Source organism: Cimex lectularius, unplaced genomic scaffold (genome assembly GCF_000648675.2).
Source record: "Cimex lectularius strain Harlan isolate CLEC.00 unplaced genomic scaffold, Clec_2.1 scaffold365, whole genome shotgun sequence".
Lineage (NCBI taxonomy): Eukaryota > Metazoa > Arthropoda > Insecta > Hemiptera > Cimicidae > Cimex > Cimex lectularius.
Window position 1 is genome coordinate 243,071 of NW_019392896.1, and position 12,550 is coordinate 255,620.

General features: G+C 33.9%; 1 protein-coding gene across 5 annotated transcripts in view; it reads right to left on the reverse strand.

Annotated features, from left to right (window-relative positions):
- The window catches only part of LOC106673437 (cytosolic purine 5'-nucleotidase), a 31,630-nt gene extending 19,171 nt beyond the window's left edge, over nt 1-12,459 (reverse strand). The window contains exons 1-2 of one of the 5 annotated variants that reach the window (XM_014405544.2): nt 12,443-12,459; nt 11,751-11,883 (exon numbers count right to left, since the gene is read on the reverse strand). In XM_014405544.2, coding sequence (XP_014261030.1) covers nt 11,751-11,869 — 119 coding nt within the window. In that variant the 5' untranslated portion in view covers nt 11,870-11,883; nt 12,443-12,459. Of the gene's footprint in view, nt 1-1,338; nt 1,498-1,555; nt 1,706-6,327; nt 6,583-11,750; nt 12,380-12,442 lie in introns of those variants that run through there. The other 4 variants (XM_014405542.1, XM_014405541.2, XM_014405543.2 and 1 more) reach the window with 4 other exon arrangements.
- Between the last annotated feature and the right edge of the window lie 91 nt (nt 12,460-12,550).

A 12,550-nucleotide genomic window follows, 5' to 3' on the forward strand; every position in this document is an offset into this window, starting at 1 on the left:
CCAGTCAAGAAAAGCAGAAATATCTTTTTGTAACAGTAAGCAATCATTAAATGAAGAGATTTGTAGATTTAACTTTTAAAAAAACAACTACAACCTCTTTAAAGATAGTTCTACTTACAGTTTGTTTTCACCTATCCGGATTTCAAGCTTTGAAGCTCATCATCAAGTAGAAGGATGTTCAACCTGATGATGAGCATTAAAAAGCTTGACTCCGGATAGATGAAAACAACGAACTATGAGTAAGAACGATCTTTTAAAGGGATTAAACAACATACCCACCCCACTTTTCGTTCTTAATAACTACAACTAAACACTAAGCAGATAGAAAAAAATAGCGAAATAAAAAGAGCGAGAGTAATAGTCTTGTTTCGAAAAATTAAGTACTAGCTTTGTTTGTAAGCCGGTTGTACAAAAAACTAAAACTAACAGATATGTATGTATTTGTTACGTATATTTCATACGTCAGAAAACACGATTTCAAAACCTGCAGCCATTGCCAAACAGTTAAGAGTTTCAACTTTTATCTCTGTAGAGTTTCCGCATGTAAATCTTTTTGGATTACCGCTGAAAGCAGTTTTCAGAAATTCATATAAAGCACAAGGCCATGCCTATAGAGTTGTCGGACTTTCTCCTGTTTGCTGTTGACATCATTAATGTTATATCGATATCGCCTTGGATAGAAAAAAAAAAAAAAAAAACAATTAAAAAAAAAAAAACAAGTATATTCGACCAATGCATTTCTTCTATGATGCGTTTCTCGAACTGCCATAGAACAAATAAAAATTTAAATTAAATAATCGTTTTTACTGCCAAATATAAAAAACTTCGAAAGAATTATTAAAATATAAACATTAAAAAAATAAATAAATAAACAACACGGATCGAGATTTGAAACCATCCAATGGACAAACGACAACCCACATATGATCCGAATTTAAACCAAGTATATACATACAAATTTGTAAATGCCATCGAACGACTATTAACATCTAATTAAGCTAAAGATATGTTACAAAGTTTTAAAAATATTCTATAACAAATATATTTCATAATTGTAAAAAATTATCTCACACTTAACGTTTAATGTAAAAGGCCTAAAGTAAAAATAGTTTGGCGATGACCTTCAATTAAGAAAAACACATAAACATTCAAACTAAATAGTCGATGGTTTTAAACGTGCTCATGACAAACTAAATTGGGAAGGAAAAAAAATATATGAAAAAGTGCAATTCACTAGTGATTTCAAATCTAAAACAAATCAGTAAACTATAAATTTCAGTTACGATGAACGTATCTAATTATAATCCTAGTCCTGTTATACAAAGTATGTCGATTTACCTGTGGTGCAAGTCTCTCTCATCGATCCAATTGGCTTCAGAAGGCAGACCAGTCATGAAACTCTCGAGATCGCATTCAGAGCGATCGACTCTGGGTAACGGGAAGACGTTGGGCGTGGGTGAAATGCTGACCCTCAACTGCGGCATGTCTAATTAAACTCTGGAAATTAAGAACCTTTCTTGAAAAGCCCGAAAAAAAGGGCTGCTTCTCAACTCACGTATATCCACGATCTTGCACCGACTAGAAATGGATAAATGACCTCCGCCCGTAGCATCGTTCGATATGAAGCGATAAAGAGGTCAAAAGTTATCGGGAGCGACAGGAATGTGACGCAAGCAGGAAGATTTAGCAAAACAAATTTTGTTAATTGCACAGTTTATGGCCCCAAGGGACAATATCTGTACAAATTGGAAAATGTGAAGAATAGCGAATATTATATTAACCGCAGAAGCGCAAAAGAGAAATTACTAAACCCAAGAGATAAGGTTTCATAAATGGGATAAGTTTTCCACAATTTGGAACTAACCTTCGTTAATAGTGAACAAAATTTGCGAACTGCGTTAATATAAGGACGTGAGTAGGAATATAGATCATCAAGAAGCTGCAGAAGAAGAAAAAATGCATCAGGGATCAATCTATTCCGGTTGATTGTAAAGATTTACAGGTAAGGAGTAAGGAAGAAGAGAGATACAAGTTGGACGACGGAACTAAGTAGGAAAGAGAGGGCAGCCAGAATAAGGAATTTGTGGCAAAACAAGAAGTGGCTGAGAAAACGAGTTCATGGAGAATAGAAAAGGATTCAGGAAGGTGTAGATAAGGAAATTCGATTTTGGCTAAGTTAGGACCACGTATTTTACATAAAGCATTGTAGTGCTTAGGACGCTAAAAAAGATCTTATTCAAGAAGTTAAATCGATAAAAAATTAGAATGAAATATATTTCTTGCGCTCGGAAAGAGATAGCTTTATACAAATTCTTGTCTCATTTATATTTTTAAAATGTACAAATAAATTAATATTGGCAAAACAATATGCGTATTAACTTTTGTATTGGTCGAAAAATCACACATACTAGAATTTAAATGTTTGTTACTTCTAGATAATGTAGACATAGAGTTAAAACCATCCCTATATGCCAACTATACAAATTCTCAAAAAAAACAAAAAAAAACAATATCAAATAACGAACGTGGTTTCTTGTAAAAAAGAACTTACCGCAGGAAAGAATTTCAATTAATTATTCTTTCAATGTAAAATCTTGGATGAGATAAAAAAGTCAATATCACGAGCGGGATTCGAACCCACGACCTTCGGCTAAATACGCCGCTAGCTACTCTTCCACTTGAGCTATCGTGACTTCGATCCTCTCAGACACCCATTCTCCATCTCATCCTATCATATATCATCATATATATCTTATATTTTGAACACTTATGCCGGAAAAATGCGTAAAAACGCATATTGTCTACTGTCAGCAACGAGGAGTAGCATGCATAAGTAAAGGCTGTTGTTTTAGTGGAAAAGGACTCCAGGTCAGGACAGGAAATTTTATATATCATACGCCGACGTTTCGATCTTTCCTCGGGTCATCTTCAGGGCATAAAATTTGGTGAAATTCTTGCTGTGTCATATAGGTCACACCACAAGAATAACACTACATTTTATGTCTTGAATGAAGGTGGTAACGCGGAAAAAAAGTGTTTTTCTAAACTATCTCATTCATGAGCGCTCCTCACGAATCCAACAAATTCTTAAACAATCGGTCACTAAGGAAAAAACAAATTTCCAGCGTAGTAGGCGAAAGCAATAATCATAACGTAAATAAGGGCTTATATGATATATATTAAATTAAAATAGACCGCATACATAATGGCCGGTGTATGGTGTATCCTCAATACAATGGTAAATGACAACAATCACCAATTTATTTGTGGATGATGGTTACCGCAGTTATAGAGATTTAACACTAGCTTCACATTGGTATTTTTTAAAAATGCCTTCGGTTCTAAGTGCTTTAAATAAAAAAATGGTCAATATTACCATACATGGTAAAAGTACAAATTTGTAACTCTGTTAGAAAATAGCTATTAAACCTTCTTTTTACAGGGTTCTGTTTAATTTGACACGTTTATGAAAAATAGAGATAAACATAAGAAGCGACTTTCTTAAACTTCTATTTACATTCATAAACTGTTCTTATCCGTCCACCTTGAACAAGAGGAGTTCGAAAGTCATGCACTATGCCAACAATTTTATCCAGATTGATGTAGAAAAGCTTTTTATTTTTTTTTTTGTATATTGTATATAACACTTTTTCCTTTTACGTAGATCTTTAAACAAAATGCAATCGAACTAATACCCGCTTGTAGAATTTTCGTTCGTGAATTGTAGCATTGCAAAGAGCCGCCTTGTCTAAGTATTCTACCCTCTGATTATTAACTTCTAAACGGAATCAAGTTGCTATATTTAATTGGTTGAGTTGAGTTTGAGTGGTCGTAAAAGAAATGGAAATAACAGGACTTATTATCGCTGATTTGAAGAACAAAAGTAAGACGGTTAGAACCATGTATGTATAAGATATTGCTTTCGCACATAGTTGGAAATCAAAAGTTTATCAGTTTCTATTAAAACATTTGAACAAAAATCGATTTAAGTAATTAGCGAACGAAAGCTAGCGTGTCGCTCGAGTACCTTCGGTTCAGTGGAGTTGATCAACAAAAGTTTGACCTAGACAAACTTTTATGATCCGTTCAAGGCATGAACATTTCTTTCAAGTTAAAACATGACTTAAAACATGTGAACTTCCGTTTCCTGTTTAAATTAATTATTTTAGTTAATTATACTTTTTATATAGGATATCGGTTTAGATGAAAAAGCTAGTGTCATTGTCGATGAAGTCACGGTAGCTCAAGTTGTTAGAACAGCGGCGTATTGAAGTGGTGGCCGGAATGGGTTCTCGGATCCTGCTTGTGACACTAGCTTTTTCATCTTAACTTAACAAGACTTTAGATGATAATTAATAGGGCAATTAGGACTTATAAATACATATATGGTTTAAATTAACGTTACACAGTGTGTTTTATTTTGTTTTAGCTTATAAAATAGTTAAAAACAATGCTGAACATCTAGTGTATTGAAAGTGATGATAACTTTAGAATTTTATAATAATTTTTACTGCCTTTGGAATCGCCGACCTGATGTGCAAATGTTTAGAAAATACTGATCCGAGAGAAAGTAGTTCTATTGTCAAAGAAACGAGGTTTTCTAGGCGTGGAAACGGATCGAAAGTAACGTGGGGCAACAGTACTGTGTTACAAATTTGTGTCTAGGGCTGTAGCTACTACTACACAAAACAGTAATAGCAGCTGCAGCAATGGGTTTTACTGTTATATTCATCACGATTGGTAGGACTAGCACGGCATTTGGCAAATGTTCGGCAGCAATACCGCATGTCTGGAGCCTTTAAGTAGCTTGTATCTTAGTAGATAAGCTAGTATCGAATGTTCGTTCTATAGAATTGAAGTTCCCGGGTAGAATCCATTGGCTCTGAATTCGAACACATGCAAATGGGCTTTTTTTTGTTAAAAACTGGCACCCCCGGGAGTTCATATAGCCTCGAAGTTGACTCAACTTTGAAAATGTATACGCACCTTTATGGTACATAAACCGGAAATCCGTACATTTCTGTTATAAAACAAAGGTCGGTGAAACACCAAAACTTGCTGTGGGTTTGGTCAAGGTGAATGTGACATCCACCGGTGATAATAGACAATCACCAGGTCCGGACGGTGACATAATTGTGTGATAAATCAACAATCATCACTGATACAATAATAATACTACTTTTAAAAGGATAACATACAGGCACGGATACACGACGAAACAAATGTCGCGCAACACTGACTCGAAACTGGTTCTGTGTGGATTTGCCTTAGTTAATTTTGCGTTGGGGGAAACGGTTTTTAATTTTTTTTTACTTTTTTGGAAGCATGTAAGCCTCACAACTGAAACACCTGCGCTAGTCCGGTAGTATTTCAATAACATTGCGAAAAATTTTCTAATCACACTTCATCATGAAAAATAAAATGTATGTACGTATTTCCTTCAAAAATTGTCTCCCAAGTCGATATATTAAGTACTCCATTTCACGTTTAATTTATATGAGAATAAATGATTATAATATTACTTTTTAGTTCCATTTATGAATTGTTTTTAATCTAATCTATCAGTATTTTATAACTTAATCTTATAGTTTTTAATACTGCTACAGTTTTTAAATTGTTTTTCATTTCACTTCACTTTTTAAAATATTATTTAGTAATTTTAATTTAATTAAATTTAATTTTAATTAAATTTAATTTTTTTAAAATATTATTTAGTAATTTAGACTGTCTAATGTTAAAAAGTTTTAAAGAGTGCAAAAAATAATCAATTTAACACGCCTACTGTGAATGGGACGCACATGACATTGTAATTATACTACTAGAACGCAAACATTAGGAAAATACAGTATGGCCAAGACGTCAACATATTTATCCCGCTTATTTACTAGGCTGTAACGTTAAATTAGGGTGTAAATAAGAAGGTATCGATCAGCGAAGTTCTATTACTAGTAGATCAGTTATGTCATTAGAAGTTAAATTAAATTAATCTTCAAGAGCCAACCAACTAATTGACTTGGTTATTTTGGGTCGTGTCTTCGTCATTCGGTCAGACTCATATGTCTTTAACGAAATCAAGTTTAAATAACGTCATAATAACACTTAGTTATGTTACAACTGATGCCAAAATCAGCTGATGATTCTTGTTTAGACAGTTTTAAAACGCTAGTGGACACCGTGTGTCATGCAACTTGGCCCGGAACAGTGAAAACATGTTTGGTGAAACACCTCGAACAACAGGCTGGGCAACAAAAGCCTGTTTCCATAAGCTTTTATTGAAACATTTGTTTCGTGTGTACCTCGCCTTAAGATAAACAAAAACGACACTACCTCACATCTATATCTTTTTCGGGCGTTTTTCCCTCAGCTTTCCACATAGTCGACCGACAAGGAAATAATTCGAAGAACAAAAATGTATGTCGATTTTGAATTTTTCTTCGAGATCAGCGAAGTATCTTCTTTGCAGCAGTTATCTTCATCCCGGCCTAATTCTCTAATTAATTCACCACAAGTTGTCTACTTTTAAATGTGGGTGTCAACGGGTTCTCGATACTTTTAATTTAACTGGAATTTCGTCACTAAATGTAGCTTGCAATAGAAACGAATTTAAGTGAATTGTGTTCTGACAGGCGTCAGCTGGCCAAAATCTTTACCGATGCCCTAGCCCTAGTTTGTAACCGTATAACGACTATTTTAAGGCTATTGAATAAACTTATAATTTAAGTTTCTGATACCTACATTTAAATTTCTAGTACCTACACAAAATCAGTAAAATGCCAACTGTGTTAATGTGAAATTGTATTTTTTGGTGAACATATGCATATAATAATCATTATTCCAGAAAACACGAATAGTCACAAACATTCGTCTAATGTGTTCAAAGCGTTTTTGCCTATATTTTATAGCTTCATGGAGTGCTTTTCCTTTACAATCCAATCTATAATCAATTTTAACTTATTGATAGTTTTGTTTAGAAAGCAAAAAACCGTTAACATTGTTGGCACAGAAGTTTATGTATTATCGCAGTAACTAAGCAATAAATATTGTAAGCAAATAAATATTATTGCAGCTGACACTTCACTGTAGGTGTATTAGGTGTTATTTACTATTATCATCCGTAATTAGATACGAACTTCATTGGGATATGCTTGCAGTTTTTTATATCTGATCTGAAGATGCATACATTATTATGGGCATAATAATTAGTCATACATTGGTATTTACAACTAAGTGGGATCTTTTATTAATCTTGGAGAAAACGGCAGATCATTTTTTCCCGATATGCAAGCTAAAATGTAAAAACAAGAAATTAAAATCAATTGTCCAAGTAAAGATATTTATTTCACTCTGTTACCCAATCTCACATAGTGTGCGTCTATACCTAGAAAATAAAACAGCTTTAGATTTACTGCTGTTTAGCCTAATACCCAATTTATTGAAGAACAATTTTGAAATATCTTTCTACAGATTGCGCTGGACCTTGATGTGGTAACAATTAGGTAAGGGGTGAACAGTGACATGCCCGAAGATAATTTAATGATTTTCGTCCTTCATGAAGATGTAAAACAATATAGGACCCAGCACGGAGACCTGATACACGCTCCAATGCTAACTAAAAATGACTGTAGTTCTTGTATGAACCGGATTTATACATACATATATAAGACATATGCCTCATAAAGTGAGCCTTTTCGTTGTCAACTACCATTTAAATGTGTTTAAGTTAGAATTATGGTTGACCGTATGAAGTAGCTGTGCATGCTACCAACTTGAAACCAAAAACCAAATTAGATTTAATTTACGAACTGTACATTAAAACTTAGGACTTAGAAAAGCTAAGAGTGAGATAGGCCGATCATCTGAAGGTGAAGTATGATCTTTCGAGGTTTTGGTAGTGGGATGACCTGTCTGATCACGTAAATGTACGGTTAATTATGACATGTAGGTGAAGAAAGGCTCAGGTGGTTTCTGAGGTTTAGCTGAATTTTTTTACAGGAGAATATATAGAATAGCATCATCATCCAGGGATTTTCTCTGGGAGTCTGGGTGATACAACACCAAGGTTTTCATTCCGATTGAAGTTTAGTCGGGTGTGTTCGTTTAACTGTGGATTAGTTCCCAGTTATACCTGGAATATCCCTACCCACTGGTTAAACAATTTATGCTGCCTGAGCATTAACCGGTGTTTAAATTATCCAGAGTTAAGTGGCACGGATATACTTAAACTAAACTTAAACCTTCTCCTAGCCTGCCTACCATTTTTTCTCTTTTTTTAGCGTTCAGTTGTAAAATAATTATTTTAGATTCCGGTTTTTCGCCGAGTGAAAATGTAGACGTGTTGTTTTCGTCGCCCTTCACAATTAATTGTTGAAAGAAAAACCATTTTTCAAAGTAGGACAATGATGATTTCTTGCGTAATCCGGCTACCAAAAGAAACTTGCCCATCTATGTACGCTGGTTGAAAGATTAATTACATGTGTTAATAACGCATTCTATCTACTGTCTTTGTCCTCAGTTAATAACATTCGTTGTGATATAATGCAATAAGAAATTAAGTTGGATAAGAAAGCTAAACTTCTTATGGTAATTAAGGACTGTAACATGTGAAAACACAGTCTCCTGCACGCAGAAAACATTAGGAATAAGAAAGGATGTATTTTATAAAAATATACAAACCATCTCCTCTATGCACTACAGGATTGGACATACAGCAGAATCTCGTTATTCGCGGGGGTTAGGTATCAAATATATATAACGGGAAACACCTTTACATCTTCGAAGCATTTTCTTTTATCTGCTTAGCAATCAGACCTTTCTGTATCGCATGTGCCTACCATCAGTGTTACGTATGAACTTAAACACGCGGAGATAGTATGACCAGGTATTGTCGAGGTAACGACAGTTTGATAAAATTAATCCATATTTGTTTAGGAGCCACAATTGGTCATATTAATTGTAGTATGATAAAATTTGCAACATGTTACGCTTTTTTTCCCCCATGTGGCTTACTACTTCCCATTCTCTCCTCATTCCCAATCTCCCCTTGAACTCAAACAGGGGGGCAAACGCGGATGAGTGAAAATGCGTCTATTGCAGTACTCGGCGACCTGGCTCCGCACACGATCGAACTAATACTCAATAAAAAATAAACGCTTATTTCAAAGCGAATGTGTATTCTTTATTATTTTAATGTTGGAAATAAATAAATCAAACTATTTATAAAAATAAATAATTATTGGTGAAATTTAAAAGGGGATAGCTATCGGCCGGGTGATAACCAACTATTTTATCCGTTGTTTAGCCAATAATAGGTTTGCAAACCGGGGTAGGTATAACAAACCTGGGTAGGTTTAGCATACCGGGGAGGTATAAAACGAAATGAGCATAAAGCCGGCCTAAGCATACCTTTTCGAAGTTATAAGCAAGAGTATTCACGGTAGAAGTAGTTGGTATGATTTTGAAAAGATCTAATAAATCTGTATAAATTATTTTTCTTTCATTTTGGTTGTTAGGCAAACATACTGAGTGAGATTTTGTAGTCCAGAAATGACTTTTGACCACCTATAATACAGTGGAAAAGTTATCTATGGGCCAGTGTACCAAAAGGCTACCTGGATTTGAAATTTATTGACAATCTTGTTTTCCTGTTCACCTGAATTCGATAATTTCTGCATAAATAAAAAAAAGCTCTTAAAGGATACAGTTTAGGCCACCCCTAAATCTATATCTTAATTGAAAAAAAGCGATTTTTTTCTTTGAAATTATATCGATCTGTAGAATAAAAAAATAATTATTCTTAACTACTTAAAACAGTTTTTTTTCTTGTTGTAAATTCGGTACAATAAACCCCGGTACGATTACGATGTTTGCAGTCGCTTTTATTACACTGTTGTTAAATTTTATAGCGTTTTGAAGCTTCTCATTAATTACATTAATGCTGAGGCAAAATAAATACATACTGTAAGTTCAATTAAGCGCTAAGATAAGGCGATAGTGGAAAAGAAATTGTGTCAGGACGATTTTAAAACCATTTTAACGAACAAAAATTATTAAAACATTATCTTAAGGGGTTTTATAAAAATAATTTATTAAGACGGGCAAACTTTTACCGACGAGAACGAAACGATAAACTTTTCAGAATGAACGTTTCTTCCGTATCAAACAACAAAATAACGAAACAGCTTCATCAGACAAGGACCAATTTAAATTCTATTAACAATGAAATCATTACTCTCGATTATTTTTAAACCGTCGTAAAATGGAAAAAAATTAATGCCTTTCATACATTTGATACAAAGATAAAAACAAAGACGAAATATTAAACGAGGTCAAAAATTAATTAACATAAATAAACAATTCAGCTTACAAATATCTTAAACGTTGAGTTTTCACGTATTCTCTATTCATAAGGTGAATTTTAAAAAGTTTATTTTTTATAGGAAAATATATAATAAAATTTTAAGGGAATTGATATTAAGTAATATAACAGTTTGACAAATATTTTCCTGCTAAAGTTTCTTAATTGACAAGACATTCAACAAAAAAAAAATCAACTTTTGGTGGAATTTCGATTTGTCACACAATTTGTGTAATCGAAAGAACATGATAAGTTTATTGTTTAAGATAAAATCAAACTGAGATAACACGGCCATGAAGTTATGAAACAATCCTTCGAGACCTAATTTCTTTCTCAACTGAAAAATTTGATAATTTCCCATACCATAAACGAACTTTTAGCGCATTTCGATTACTGATACGATTATATAAATCAGCAAACGTGAAAAAGCAAAGAAAAACAAATCAAACGGATAACTTTTGTCGTATTTCATCCCCAACAAAAGAATGTAGAACGCTGATATTCTGAGAAAGCAGCAGTCGACAACTAGTGAATTTTCGATTAGTCACACAATTTCACTTATCAAGAAAAACGCGTAAACATTTTTTTATAATCCAACTAAAATATTCATAAAAAGAGAGAAAAAAACTTTTTTTTAGCAATCTAAGCCAAGTATAAGCAATCTACGCGAGGCGCAATAAGTTACTTTGATTACAGAGACAACTACGTTAATACTCACTCCTAAAGAATTAATTAGTTATTACGCACTCTCATTCTCTGAGAGCAGGTCGACGTCGCGGAGGATTATTGCCTTATTGGAAAAAAAATGTGGGAAATTAGTATGAGGGTTAGAGAGGGATTTGTTGTAGCCGGATCTTGCGATATCTTTTATAAGGGTCTATGGATGGTGCGGATGGAAACATAACATTGAATCTAAGGATAAGGGACTGTAGGATGTAGATTCTGCAGATCATTATTCGGAAATCGTGAGATGCGGTCTGGTGTGACGTAGGCTTCGGAAAAACATTTTCTTTATCGTACCAACGTTTCGATCTTTATTGAGATCATCTTCAGGGCCTGGGATTTACAAACATTGTTTACATTTAACATGTATTTGTTAAATTTAAACAATGTTTGGAAATCCCAGGCCCTGAAGATGATCTCAATAAAGATCGAAACGTTGGCCCAATAAAGAAAATGTTTTCTGAAACCTACGTCACACCAGACCACATCTCACGATTTCCGAATAATCTTCGACTAACGGTCACTAATCACCATACATTCTGCAGATCGTAAGGTTTGGTTGAACCCACAGTTATCCATGTTTAAGTATTGTTTTGTATATATGTGAAAATTTTGCTGTCGAGGGAGGGTTTAACATCTGGCGACAAAATATAACAAACTAAAACTACGATACCTGTGTGCAGCTTTTCTGTACCACTTCCTGCCACTTTGGCCGGCCTGGTCAACAGCGATGTTCCCGATGCTCGTACACTCGGAATGTATCATCACGCCGTTGTCGTCATGCGAGTTCATAACGTACTCGGTCTCTGCCATGATTTATTATATTTTACGTCCTTATATGTATACGTATATAAGCAAAAAAAAACGATTTGACGTAGTAAAATGAGTATTTATTCCTTGCACAGGAATCGCACTTGAAGATCTTGAAACGTTATTAAGTAATAAACTCGTTTAGAAGCAAAAACTAAGACAAAAGATGATTTTTTTAATATAAACCGAAGCCTCTCGATTTATGCGGACAGGTAGAGAGAGGCGTGAGCCGCACATGCGCGACTTCTGAATAATTGGTGCTGCTGCTGAAGGCTGAAGCAGCTGTTAAAATTAGTAACGCACCGGTTAAGAACAATTAACAAATTTTCGAGCCCTGAGAATATTCTGTACCAAAATACTTCATCGATTCTTATTATTAATATAATTACAAGCTTAAATAAACATGTCTTATTGCATTCACGTTTTAAGTATATTTTGTTTTGCTCTACATTTAGGTGTCATACATTACACCGAGTTCAAAAAAATATTAACAATTTTAAATTTAATTTAATACTCAGTCAAATTAGATATTGTATAAAGTTTATAGATACTTGCAATAGATGCGGGGACACTTGATATGTCGCAGTAATAATAGTAATTGCCTATTTGTCGTACAATTACAAATTAATTGTATCATAACTTCTACACGAAAGATTTTATTTT